General features: G+C 42.4%; 1 protein-coding gene across 1 annotated transcript in view; it reads left to right on the top strand.

Moving 5' to 3' along the window:
* The first annotated feature begins 3,459 nt into the window (after positions 1–3,459).
* Positions 3,460–14,934, top strand: part of LOC137439587 (uncharacterized) — a 49,690-nt gene continuing 38,215 nt past the window's right edge. Inside the window, exons 1-5 of the mRNA XM_078767957.1 lie at positions 3,460–3,756; positions 4,314–4,555; positions 5,975–6,139; positions 8,933–9,071; positions 12,912–13,053. Of these exons, the coding sequence (XP_078624083.1) occupies positions 3,460–3,756; positions 4,314–4,555; positions 5,975–6,139; positions 8,933–9,071; positions 12,912–13,053 (985 nt within the window). The remainder of the gene's footprint in view (positions 3,757–4,313; positions 4,556–5,974; positions 6,140–8,932; positions 9,072–12,911; positions 13,054–14,934) is intronic.

Here is a 14,934-nt window from a genome sequence, read left to right on the forward strand (position 1 = left end):
TGGCCGCGTCTAACTGCACAGACAAGTGCATGAAGCCCACAACGAAGATTGTATAGTGCCAAGAGTCCAAGCTGGAGGTGGTGGGGTGACCGTTTGGGCTGCTTTTCATGCAGGGGGCAAAACTGACCTGGTTATTCTGAATGGAAACCTGAACCAGTTCAAGATACAGGGTCATTCTGGAAGAAACATTGCTTCCATTTGCTCGTGCAGCCTTTCGAGGAAACCTTGTCTTCCAAGATGACAATGCACAGCCTCATTGTGCTCGCATGATCCAACACTATCTTGCTGACCGTGGTGTAGAGCATATGGAGTGGCCTGCCATGTCCCCGGATATGAATCCGATAGAGAACTTGTGGGCAGAATTAACGCGTCAAATTGACAACTTGGACCAGCAGCCTACCTCTGTGCGTGAATTGCAGCAGACTATTGTCACTGCATGGTGTTGGGCTAGCGGCTAGGGTGCCGGCTTAGGATCCTAGGATCCTGGGTTCGAATCCCAGTCAATCGCTGAATTAATGCCAGGGGGGTTGACTCAGCCTGTCATCCTTCCGAGGTCGGCAAATTGAGTACCAGTTCACTGGTAATTCCCTGCTCGTCGTTAAAGGCGGCAAAAAGGGTTGGCGTCAGGAAGGGCATCCGGCCGTAAAACATTGCTTCAAAAAGGGGACCGAAAAACAACAACAACCACAGTTCCCGAAAAAGGCCAACCCCCGCTTGCGGGGAAAAAATGGCCTCTAAAGGTGGTTTATTGTCACTGCATGGCAAGCGATTCCTGTCCAAACCTTGGCAAATCTCGTGAACAGCATGCCTCGACGTATACGTGCGCTCCTGAATGCTTGTGGGGGTTACACGAAGTACTGAACTGTAATATTACTGTCCGTAATCCCAGTCATAATTTAGCTTTTGTTTTTTTTGAAATTTTTTTTGGCTAATGTGCAAAATAAAGAGATACCTCTGGAAAACGTACAGAAGTTTAACACAGTACCGTCCGTGAATTGAGTTCGATATCAGTTTACATCACTTTCAAGGATCAATTTATTTGCTTCGAAATGTCAAATGTGGTTTTTGTTTCTTTTAAAGGTCACATTAACAAAATCTAGAATAATTTCAACATAGTTCCAATGAACTTTTGGTTCTAAGTCATCTTGAAAAGTAAGTTCACCCCCACTAAAAAAATATTCCATATTAAATGCTAAGTCTGTGTATATATATGTGTGTGTGTGTGTGTGTGTGTGTGTGTGTGTGTGTGTGTGTGTGTGTGTGTGTGTGTGTGTGTGTGTGTGTGTGTGTGTGTGTGTGTGTGTGTGTGTGTGTGTGTGTGTGTGTGTGTGTGTGTGTATTTATGGAGGGGATCCGCAAAAAAGCGGAAAAGAGAGTGGATAGGTAGGAGGAAAAGATGAAGACCTCGGTTGAGATGGGAGGATTTGTGAGGAAGGATATCAGTAAGGTGGGGGTGGTTGGAGAGTGGAGAGAGTTGGCTGAGGACCGAGGGAAGTGGAAGTATATCGAGGTCAAGTCAGAGCAGAAGCTTGGTACAGTTGGACCTCTCCCCTTATAAATGGGAGAGAGGAAGGAAAAGAAGAAAAACATTCCCCAACGCCAGTCAATCTTGTGACCCCCCCCCTCCCACCCCCCGCCTTCCCGTGCCTCCTCCCCCCAAGCCCTCTTCCTCCCACAGATCTCCCGTTGTCCCTGTTATCTACTGTTGTACTTGTGTGCTTCCCTCTCTCTCCCCATCTTGTCTCCCGCTCCCTTTATTGTATGTTTTGTGTGTCCGTTTTTTTTTCTGATTGACGTCAGCTCTTACACGAGCCTCCATCTTGTATAAAGAAAAAAAAAAAGAGTTTGCATCGACATACTAAGCCGTTCTGAGGCGCGTGTGATTTGCACTTCTGGAAGAGGAAGAGACTTCCGGAACACTCTTCCGGTCGTTTGATTTGGACTCTTCTCTTCTCGGAAGCTCTTCTGCCTCTTCCGTTATCCAGCAGAAGAGGCGGTAAGAAGAGGAAGTGGAAGAAGAGGCGGAAGAGGCGGAAGAGGCGGAAGAGAAGAGGTTATACTTACGCTAACGCAGCAAAACTTGCAAGTGAAAACACAATCTGGATATTTGCATCAACTTGTGATGTAGTGTCATCTTTGTCTAATTCTTCCATCATGAGCGCGAGTAATACATGTTTGGCCGCCATCTTGCTTCTCTTCTGCCTGTTCGGCACAAAGCAATATTCCGGAAGAGGCTTCTGTCTTCGGAAGAGACCAAATCGCACGCGCCTCTGGAGAAGCTGATTTTAAAAGTTTTTATTTTCAATCCAATATGACTGCAAAACCATGTGACTGATGATGTCACAATTATCAATGCAAATTCTACATGACTTGTCACTTATGTTGAAAAATCTGTGTCAATCGGACAAGTGTTTGCAGAGAAAATGAATTTAAAGCAAATAAAAGTGAAAAAACAGCAGAAGTAAAATGTACAACAAGAACGAGCAGTCAGAGGTTGCAGACCCTCGTCATGACATGTTTGTGTGGTTTTTTTTAGCTGCTGTGTTTGTGTGTTTAATTGACGACGTAGATTTATGTTCAATCCAATATGGTTGCCGAACCACGTGGCCGATGACGTCATCAATTTAAATATCCATTACAATATGTATTTGTGTAGATCACGCTCCAGAAATTTCAAACGGATCGGAAGGATCAAGCATTCTCGTTGTCTAATTATGACGTTATAATGCAGGCACCAATGACATCATGAATATAATATTGTTGCGGATCTCAAACGTCGGCCTTCCCCTTACCAAGGGGGGATTAATCCCCTTGTCTGTTATCTAGCCGACGCGATCCGGGGCTATGACATTCCTTCCGGACGACGTTAGGTAGGGTCGTAAGCCGAATTCTTATTACCTAATTACTAACGCCGGCCATTAAGCAAGGAAATAACCCCGCCTGAACCACGGTTTTAGTGGACACGCCGAGTGATAGCGAGCCGCGATTCAGGCCGTTAACAGGTACTAAACCCGATTTGAGCGGTTGTGATCGTGCCACGCTTACCCAATTGAGAAATCACTAAAACAGTCGAATCAAGAGGAAACAGGAATAACAAGGAATTTATTACACTTTGTACAATGAAGAGGAAGAAGCAATGTACAGTGAAGAAGAAGAAGCAGATACACAGGGCAGCCTTATACAGCCTTAACTTATCCCTGGACACGGGCCCGTTCACACTCAGACTCAGACTCACACGGGGTTTGTAGATGGTCATGCGATGGTCCAAAGGATCACGTCCACAGCTCGCTCCGGTCCCCGACTCGTACCACGAAGACGATGGTAGACGGCAGGCAAGCTCTCCGCGTGTCGTTGGCGCTGATAGGACAATTATATGGGGGGGGGGGGGGTCGGTAGGCTGGGGTAGCGGTTACTTCACGGCTCACGGCCACGTACGTAATAGAAATTCCGGCGCCTTTTATGCGCTCCCTGCAAGCCCACAGCCAAATCCTCGACGAGTCCTGGCAATCAATCAGGATAACAGCGCCTCTGTCATGCGCCAGTCATGCGAGTCCTCCTCGCAATGCAATGCGCTCCCAACAGGTCCTTGTACAATTCGTAATGCCAGCCAGTCCTTATCACGCGAGTCCCGATAAACCGCATAAGTCCTGTCGAAGGGCTTTGCGTGCACGATTATATAGCGCCGCCCAGCCAACCCTCTCGAATGTGCCAGACGCGCACTCACCACACCCCTTAGGCCATGCCCACGGAGCCCTGGTTGGTTGTTGGGGTCTTACCAGCTCCGCCCTTGATGTCTGCTTGACGTGGCCACACCCCCGACCTCGCTCTCCGCCCCTTTTCCAGGCCTTACCTCGTGGCATTTGGGTGGTTTGAGCATCCTAATGCGAGGAGCAATGGGGCGCAGACTGGATGGGCGCAATGGGGAATGGGGTGCAGACTGGATGGTGCGCAATGAGGTCGATTGGAGGGTGGGCTGCAAAATGAACGAGGCCTACTCTTATTTATTTCTTTACACAACGCAGGTATCACTATTGGAAATGGCCTACTCTTACACATACTATGAAATAACTAACGTTCTAAGGTGACCTACATGTTGCATGTGGACTAACTATGGGGGCAAAACCTTTAACCTTTATTAATCAAATATGTACACTTTCTCAGAACCACAACAATATGTTGTTCTCCATGAGGAGTCATTGACAATGAACCATGTTTCAATTTTTTTTCCATGGAGCGGTTTTGGAGATATAGAGGTGCAAAGTTCTTTGATGTGCAGTGACGTCACATTGAGTCGCCTTTATGTTCTCCTGCAGGTGCGTTTTGACTACTTGGTCGGATGGCGCAGAAACTCGGGCCCAGGTGGAGAATGTGAAGAACCGGATGTGACGTCTCGCACACTTCTGACAACTGGCATCCATTGGAAGTGTGTGCAAGGTTGCTCTTCATCCGCGCTCCCGAAATACCGATGTATCGGCTACAACAAGCCGAGTAACTGGATGATCGGATCTGGCACCTTCAACATGAACGTCACAAGTGTCCAAACCAATGTTATTGAGTGAGTTTTTGAAAGCATTACCTGTCTCTAACATTGTACTTCAGTGATAGTTTGGATTGATATTTAATTGATATTTAGTTATGGGATCGTTTTGTTATTATGCAATAAATCCGAATATTTAACAATAATTTATCATAACACTATGTCCTATTTTCACGGTGGATATGCATTGTTCAACTTTTCCCCAATTTGTGTAGAAAACCTAATTTTTGCACGTACAAGGATGGCCATTGAATGCATGATGATGCCATTTTACCACATGTTATGTATGCTACAACATGTCATGTACAATATGTTGTGTATGTCACGTGTCATGTATTATATGTGTAAGTCACATGTCATGTGTCATATGTTTGTCACAATATGTCATGTATCATATGTTGTATGTCACATGTCATGTATCATATGTGTGTCACATTTCATGTGTCCTAATATGTTTGTCACAATGCCATGTATCATATGTTGTGCATGCCACCTGTCATGTATCATATGTTGTGCATGCCACATGTCATGTATCATATGTTGTCTGTCACATGTCATGTATCATATGTTGTCTGTCACATGTCATGTATCATATGTTGCGTATGTCACATGCTATGTATAATATGTCATAACATCATCTATCATATGTTGTGTTTGTCACATGTCATGTATCATATCTTGCGTATGTCACATGCCATGTAGCATATTTTCTGTCATAATGTCATCTATCATATGTTGTGTATGTCACATGCCATGTATCATATATTGTCTGTCATAATGTCATCTATCATATGTTGTCATATGTCATATGTGTGTCAATGCATTCCATGTATCATTTGAGTATGTCACATCATGGATCATATGTTGTGTATGTCACATGTCAGGTATCATGTGTAAGTCACATGTCATGTATCATATGTTGCGTATGTCGCATGTCATGTGTCATATGTTGTGTATGTCACAACGTCATGTATAATATGTGTATACCACAACATGTCATGTATCATATGTTGGGAATGTCTCGACATGTCATGTATCATATGTTGTGTTTGTCATGGTAACATTGGACATGTTTGATTTCCCCATGACAAGTCTGGTCCTTCGACGAATGGGTAAATGCGAGAAACACAATTGGCCATGATGGGTAAAGGTACAATGCTAGTCACCTGAAAAATAACAACAGTTGGAGGAGTCTATAGAGTGTCTAAGTGAACCCAGGCTGTTGTAGAGAACAAAAGATAGACATGACCTCAAGATACGAGTCACCTAACAACATGTGGGCAAATATGTGCTCACTTAACATGAATATGAAAACAAAGTTTCTATTTGGAAAAAAAAAATCGTGATTCATTCCAGATTCAGGTTGTATGTACCTGTGTTCTCTTTTTGGGATAACTATTGCTGTTTCCTAATCTTATCTTCTGTAATTTCTTACAGGTATACTGGGTGTTGTTACATCACAACATTCGTGATGACTCAACCAAACACTTTTTCAAGTATGGATGGCTCTTGGAGATTAAGAACATCCATTGATATCAGCATCCGTCAAGACATCGGGAAGCCAAACTCCTCTCCAGTAACCACTTCAAAACCACTGATCAAGTGAGAAAGGAAAATCCTTGTTGGGTATTTTTGTGAAGAGTCCATAGAGAAAAACGTGTGAAGGGAGAGTGAAGAGGTGGTAGAAAGCGTTATGTGAAGGGAGAGAGAGGAGAGTTATCGACGGAGGTTGTTATGTAAATAGGAATGTAGAGTTGGTAGAGAGTTGTCAAAACTCCACTGGGAGCATAACCTAATAGGAAGTCTTCGGAAGAGGATCCCCCTCGTCAAAGAGTATTTTGGCCCTGTTGTGGAATTTTTTAATAGCCTTTGAATTGAATTGAGAAGGCTCAAGAGAATTAAATGTCCACATTCGTCTCAGAAGACAATCAAAGATTCTAATGACACATGGGAATACTTGATTCACTTCCACCAAAGGTATTTACAGAATACACTTCCATTTGAGTTACACATACACGAATAAAACGAAATCACTACGCTACATTCGACACAGATCAACACTACATTTAATACATCACAAGTGAACCTAGAACTCTCCGAGGCTACCGTGAAATGGCTTTTTATAGTCAAAGATCAAAGAGGGGTCAGGTAAGGTTCAAGAAAGATAACAAGCATTGCGTGAGTCTCCAATCCTCGGGTCAGCTGTTTTCTTTCTTCATCAAATGTAAACAAAGCCTCCTGCTCTTTCTGATAGCGTGCATGGAGACATCGGTTAAAGAGAAAAACAGGGTCGGAGAAAGTTCGAATCATTGAGGATTATCCATCATTCTTATAAGTTCTATGTATTAAATCTTTTTAATACATATGTGCATATAGGTGTCGTATGAAAAGTCGTATCATATAAAAGTATACTATTTAAGCAATATCAGGCTAACAATGGACTATATCTCTCTATATATTAATCGAACTTACTTTGCTGCGTGGTTATAAAACGAGATAGGCATCACAGCTTGGGTTGAATGTCTGCCTCTAATGCGAGCCTATTGAATTGTGATATAGTTCATAGAATGCAGTTAACACCGATTAACATATATATTCATTAAGTTTACGTATTTTCAATGGCAAAGTCGAGGCTCAGGTAAATCTACTTGATTTACACAAATTACGTACACAAATTAATTTTCTTCTTCTACAGCCCTTAAGGGAGGCTTGGTGGTCAGACAGGTGTTTTCCTGATGACCAGTCGGATTCTCCTCTTTTAAACCAGAGCCACGCTGATGCCTCTTCAGCAGCCGACGACCACTCCTTCAAAACTCTTGTTCTGTCTCTACTTGTCAGGTCGAGATTTTTTTTACAAAGTTATAGGCTGACCTGCCAACTAATCAATCCCCTTACTCCATTTTCCACATTAAAGAAGTCAGTAACATGTCTTTATTTGCGCAACTTGGTGATCAGCCCCTCATATTTGGCTCTTTTAACTTCTCCATCTATGATGCGCCTGCTCAACTCTGATTGAATGACAATATCTGGTCTTTGATGCGTCTCAGCGATAATTCCAGGAAATGTATTCATGCCAGGTAGATCAGCCTACATTATCTGATCATTCGCATCACGGAACACTGTATGACGAGGTTGCTCTTTGTGGATGCTTCTATTTTCCATTGTTTTCTTTGAAAAAAAAAAACAGTTTTAACAAAATTGCAGTAACTCAGATTTTCCTTGACTAGGATAGGTGTGTCATTGTTGGTACATTTTCTGTATATATGGTTCTTGTGATACATTTGAATACCCGATATAATGTCCTTTTGCTAGGACAAACTTATATGCAGACAGCGTACGCTCTACCGTTTCATAGCTATCACAAAGTTTACATGGAGCATCAGCCTCAACTTTACACTGAAAGAGATTGGGCTTTCAACTGCTTCGTGGACATTAAATTTATGGCCGGTTCTTATTCTCAGTTGTAATTTACGAATTAATTCATCCCTATAATTTTTGAGAGAAAGAAGCTGTCTATATTTAGCCATCTTAAATTCCTCTGTCAAGGATTTTCTAGTTAACATGTCAAGGATTTACATCACCTTCTCGAAGAATAATGCAAGTGTTGCCACATTAAAGCCATTTTCGCATGTGTTGATCAAACCTCTTCTCGGGGCTCTTGGCAGTTGACAAGGTGAACTCATACATTTCAAGTGGCCACAACAATTTGGGGATCAACATAAATTGTGGTATCCACACTTTGAATCTACCTTTCAATCACGTCTTGTCTGTTCGAGCTAGATTATGAAGAGCTTCTTGAACAACCATCTAACAGGAAAATGTGTCTTTTAGAGACTCTTCGGAGCAGCGTCAAAGGCTCTTAACTTCGATTAATGTTGGAATTTTATGACTTGATACTTTAAAGAAGATGCTAACATGATTTCGACTGTTTGAAATTCAAATGACACCATGTCAGGTGATATAGCTTTGCCAAAATATCTTGTGTTTTCTTCTGGGAATTTGTGAAGATTGTTGTATCATCCATGAACACTCTCGGTGAAGGTGTAAGGATACCATTCCCGAGTCGTGCTGTCACAGCTATTTCCCGCTGGGCTGAATCAATTGTGACGGTTGTCAGTTCACTCAAACCTTCACACGAATCTTTTGTAGGAGTCGTAGTTTTCATTTTGGAAATGTTTTGGATTTCCACAGGTGAGAAGTCGTAGCATAATGTATCTGTTATTCTTAGTTTGTACGGAGAGAAACCATTAATTATACATCAACAACCCATGTTAAACCACATTTGATTATTTGTTATAAAAGACTTAAAATATAGCAATGATATAGTCAGCACACATGCTCGGTACCTATGAATCATGCTTGTGGTGCAGGAAGTTACATTTATTGGTTCCACAGAGTGAAGTCTGGATGTCAAACTCAAATCCCATTGGCGGTCTCAGACCCTGACGGTGACGACGTTCGCTGTCGGTTGGCTGTTGGACTAGAGGAGTGCAATCAAATTTGTGGAGTTGTCCCTTATGGTAGTCTGAATCAGGTGAGTCCAAATTTACTTCTCTGTGTTTGACCAACAAAATTAATGTGATACAATCCCTCATATTCACCCTCCTCTGCCCCCACCTGACCAAAAAACGATGTCTGTTCTCACATAGCATAACCATACACATTATAAACATGATGAACAAAAATTGACTGTTAAATACCATCGTCGTCATACTAAAATATGCAATTACAACACACTCCCATTTACAACACACTCCCAACACAATTACAACTAACCCTAACAAAATCCTCCTCTTGACATACAAAGCCCTCCATAACCTGGCCCCATCCTACCTGGCTGACCTCCTCTCCAGACACACCCCCACCCGCAACCTCCGCTCTGCTGGTACCAACCTCCTGACCCCCCCCCCCCCCCCCCATGCGGACCAAATTCAGATCCTGGGGGGACAGGGCCTTCTCCATCGCTGCTCCCACCCTCTGGAACTCACTACCTCACACCATCAGAGACTCCTCCTCACTCACCACATTCAAAACATCACTAAAGACCCACCTGTTCAACACTGCATTCAACATTCAACCCACCGCATTTAACCCCTGACTATCTCTTCTCCTTCTCCCTCCTTTTGCTTTAAATATTTCCCTATTGATTCTTGTCTTTTTGCAATTGTTGTTTTCATGTATTGTTATGCATTATGTTTTCCACTCTGTCAAAGCGCCTTTGGGCTTCTGAAAAGCGCTATACAAAATAAATGAATTATTATTATTATATTATTATTAATTTGGTGTCTGGCTGTCTGGCTGGCTGTCTGATGATTTTTGACCGCGATACATTTCGTCGTTACTATCCAATCTCAATCAAACTTGACAGGAACACTAAGGGTCACATGATGAAGGTTTCATCAAATTAATTCCCCCTCCTTCACCAAGGCGGTTTTTTCCGCCAGTGGGGTTGCGTGTTGAGGTGCATATCCATGTTAAGATAGCTTCATCATGGCGTTTTTCCAAAGCCTCTTCCAATAACAGCTCTAATGATAATGGCATAATATTAATGTTATTACAAAACAATATTAATACTCATCATATCCTGTCTCCCCAAGGGGTTTTCCTCCTTGAACAAACACCATGATAAATTGTATAACTATCCTATCATGCTGTTTTTGTGGGAGCACTCCCTACCAGAAGTATAAATATTATAAACCACAAACACATGTGATTACCTTTTGAAACAGTCACTACTAATGTTTAACACTAAACTGAAAGGGAGGAAACTCAGGGTGTTTTCAGTTTCTAAGCAACTAGATTGTGCTTGCCAATGCAGCCAATCCTTATCAAAAGTTGTGAATGGAGTGCTTGCTCGGATGTTTAAACCACTTGGCAAGCACTCCACAAGAAACTTGGAAAATGAACACTATACTCCTTCTCCCCCATTTATTGAGGCTCGACCCTAGATCTACTGTAATCTATATATCCCAGAGAAGATTGATTCTTCCTGCTGCTCTCAAAGGGAGCGAGTATACTACGAGTAATAAAACTGCAAATTAATAGCACCCCCATCCCCTCTCTCTCTCTCCCTAGCATTCAGCAACAACCAACCAACCAAACAGTAGCACCACATCACAAAAAATGTCAACAGAAAACCACTGTTTAAGTGGTAAAATAGAGTTGGACAAGGCAACAACTGCCTGAGGAAAGCTAACTGCTATTCCTAAAATGATTTGTCCGACACCTTTCAAACCATATGCAACAATGGTATTGGATGATAGTTGTAAAATTTCGCATCGATAGGGTAAACGGTTTCAGAGATATAATTATTTAATATTCTCCTTCAATCCATTATGGCTGCCACACCATGTGACCAATGACATTTTCATGGTCAACCTTTAATCGCCATGCCTAGTCAATGACACACGTAAAGTTTTGAGTCAATCGATTCAGTGGTTTGGGAGAAGATGGGTTTTAAAAAAGTTTTTAGGTTAAATCCATTATGGCTGCCAAACCATATGACCTATGATGTCATAAATTTAATATTTCAATACAAATGGGTCATAGATCATGTGCCTGCAATTTCAGATTTTGAGGATAAGGGATTCGATTAAAACATTTATGGCTGGTATACCACTTCACTGATGTCATCATTATCATGCTTTTATTCCCCATTGGGAGTACTTGACAATGTGCCAAGTTTCCAATTTTTCCATTCAACAGTTTCCGAGAACTATCCTTTTGATCATTTGCATTTAATCCAAGATGGCTGCCATACCATGTGACCTATGACGTTACAATTATCATAAAACCATTCTGCATGGGTGTCACTCCTACCCTGAAAGTTTCATCTCAATCGGACATGTGGTTGCTGAGAAAAACGAGGTTTAGCCCTTACAGACGGATGTACATACGTACGGACTTATGGACAACCTGAAAACATAATGCCTCCGGTCACCTTCGGGGTCGGAGCCATAAAAAAAATACTCGCTCATTTCAAACCAACCTAACATCAAGCTTCAGCAACACCAAAATCACTAAACCAAACACAAAATCACTTTAGCAACGACTAAAAACAACAAAAACTAGATGGTATTCTTAGGATACTTAACCTGTGCAGTCAACTTGGTGCGAGGCAACTCTTCTGTTTTTGAAGGTTTTTTTTTTTCTTTGATCCAATATGGCTGCCAGACCACATTTATGATTACATCATAAATTTATATTCTCCAATATAATTGTTGTATGGATCATATAATTGTTGTATAGATCACACTCAATAAATTTCAAACTGATCAGACTAAGCGTTGTCCGTGTCAAATTATGACGTCATAATTATGACACCAATGACGTCATCGTTAACAACACTTATTCCCCAAGTGGATTACTTTACAATGAGCCACGTTTAAATTTTTTCCATGGATCGGTTTTGGAGATATAGAGGTGTAACGTTTTTCAGTTTTTCCAAGATGGCGCCTGCCTGTACCACATGACCTATTACATCATAATTATCATTACAATATTCTACAGGAGGAGGCTCTTCTGTGGTGACAATTTCGTGTACATCAGACCAACAGTCGCAGAGAAAAAAAATTCATACTGATCGGATGAAGCGTTATACTTGTCGAATTATGACGTCATAACGAAGGCACCGATTACATCATCACTAACACATCTTATTGCCCATGGGGAGGACTTGATAAAGAGCCATGTTTCAATTTTTTCGATGAGGTGGTTTCAGAGATATAGAGGTACAAAGTTTTTCCAAGATGGTGCCTGTACTAGTGTACCACGTGACCGATGACATCAAAATTATCATTAAAATATTCTACAGGAGGAGGCGCTCCTATGCTAAAATTTCGTGTCAATTGGACCAATGGTTGCCGAGAAAATGAATTTTTAAAATGCAGACATATACGCCATATGCCGGTGTGTACCCCGGTTTAGAATAGATACACCGTATCCCTGCGCATCGTAAGAGGCGACTAAGGGTTGGCGGCAGGAAGGGCATCCGGCCATAAAACATTGCCTCAAAAAGGGAACCATGATTGTCATGGGGCCCGCAAGGCTAACCCCCGCTCTAGTGGGGAAAATGGCCTTAAAACGATCATTCATTCATTCATTCATTCATTCATTCATTCATATTCAGACATATACGCCACATTTACACACGCACCCGAATGCCTTGCCCTGCTTTTCGCTTTGCGAGCGCAGGGTAATAACCACATGACTTCTACTGTAAAGAGCGATGAATCCACCAACCACTGTGTTCCAAATCTGATTGTATCAATTGTTAAAAACAAGGGTCTTGGCGAAGGGTCTAACCAAGCCAAATTTGGGGCAAATGCAACCTATTTCCCCTTACCTGTTCCACTTCTCTTACATCCCTCCACAGGCAACATGTATCTTGCACTTCAACCCCCCTCGTAACATACAAGGTCTCTGGACGCTCGCCCTCACCCTGGAAGACTTTGCTACGGTGAATGGTCAAAGGAATGGACCTTTCTCCTCCATACCGTTGCAGGTTATCATTGAATGTGAGTTGTGTTTTCATTCCAATCTTAGTTTTCTATTATATCCTTCCCTGATACATTGACATTGTGTCCTTATTCCCACAGACTTTGTGTCCAAAAAAGGTTATTTTCATTGTCCATGTCACGTGTACCTTCCTAACCAAGGATTGCATCAATGAGTATTCAATCCCTTCGAATATCTTTCGCCAGTTCAAATCTTGGGTCTGTCGGGTTTTCAAAAAAAGTATAAAATTCTTCCATTGTTTTATTTGTATTACCTTGACATAATTCACCTGTGCAGTTTTCTCTGTAATTCCCCACTTCTCTTCTGTTTATAGTTTGTCACTCAATCCTCCATGAGCTTTATTGTCCCCCGTCGCACCGCGGAGCGAAAGAGGGACTATGGTTTTCCCCTCCGTCCGTGTGTGGGTGCAACTTGGCATATGGAAGAACCCTATTGAAAATTAGGTCGCCACGTCAAAATCCAAGATGGCTGTCACCATATCTAAACCTTGTGAGCGCGATATCTTGAAAAGTAAATGTCTGAACCTTGTGAGCGGAATATCTTGAAAAATAAATGAACTACTAACTTCTAATCCGATGTGTGGGTGTATCGAGGCATAAGGAAGAACCCTATTGAAAATTGGGTCGCCACGTCAAAATCCAAGATGGCCGCGGCCATGTATGTCTGAACCTTGTGAGCGAAATATCTTGAAAAATAAACGAACTACTAGTACCCGACTGCAAAGCCGCAATGAGCCGGCGAAGCCAAAGCCTCTTGCCACTATTTTACCCATCACTGTGGCATCAGTAGGTTAGGTAGTTGGTAGTAGGTAGGTGTAGTAGGTACCGTCGGTGTAGTAGGTGTAGTAGGTGTAGTCGGTGTAGTAGGTACAATTTGCATTCTGGATGAGATTAAAATTGATAAAATTTACTTCTTGATTAATTCGGTGAATTCCGTCTCTACTTCGGATATTTCCAGCCGTGAAAAACTATCCCCTACGGCCGAGGGCATTCTAAAAAATAATTCTTCGTCAATTTTAGAATATTTGACGCCGTTTTCACCCTCCGAAACGCGTAATAAGCTTTTTGTAAATATTTTTCCAATGCTCGAATCTCATTGGTTCCGGTGTTTGGTGACGATTTTCGTTGAAGATAACGAGGTTGGTTTTAACGTTTTTTTTGTTTGTTTTTTTTTTTGCTTACAAGGTCGAGGCTCGTGAAAGAGCGAACATTAATCACACAGAAAGACAAACCGACACATAAAACATATAACATCGGGAGCGGTAGACAAGATGGGGAGAGGGGGAAGGACACAAACACAACATTTGAGAGCAGGGACATGGAGACATCGAGAGATCTGAGAGAGGGCGAGGGCTTTGGGGGGGTGGGGGGGGCACGGGAAGGGGGCGGTGGGAGAGGTATAAAACATATGGACACTGCCAGGACTTCCAGGAAAGAAGTTGGAATTTCAAACAAGGTGGATCTGGGGTGAATTAGCGGGGGTAGAAAAGATCAAGGTTTTGGATGGGGGAAGATAAGAGATGGTGGTGAACAGCTGTTTTAAAGACCTGGAGGGAGGAGTGGGATTGAAGGGAGTGAGGGAGTTTGTTCCAGAGGCGGGAGAAAAGAGGAATGAAAGAGTGAAGGTGAGCAGAGAGCCGAGATTTTGGCAGTTTAACCATCAGAGGGTTGCTGGCAGATCTTGTGCGACCTGTAGGAATATTTGGGGGACAGAGCACAGAGAGAGCTGGGGGTGCAAGGCCAGAGAGGAGTCGGTAGAAGACAGAAAGACCACCTACCTACCTGCCTGCGCTGAGTGAGTGAAAGGCCCTCAGAGATAGCTTCATCGCGGGAGATTCCAATAATTCTGAAAGCTTTGGTTTCAACAGCGTGAAGCCGAGC

The sequence above is a fragment of the Myxine glutinosa genome, chromosome 14 (genome assembly GCF_964187855.1).
Source record: "Myxine glutinosa chromosome 14, kmMyxGlut1.1, whole genome shotgun sequence".
In the NCBI taxonomy this organism is placed as follows: domain Eukaryota; kingdom Metazoa; phylum Chordata; class Myxini; order Myxiniformes; family Myxinidae; genus Myxine; species Myxine glutinosa.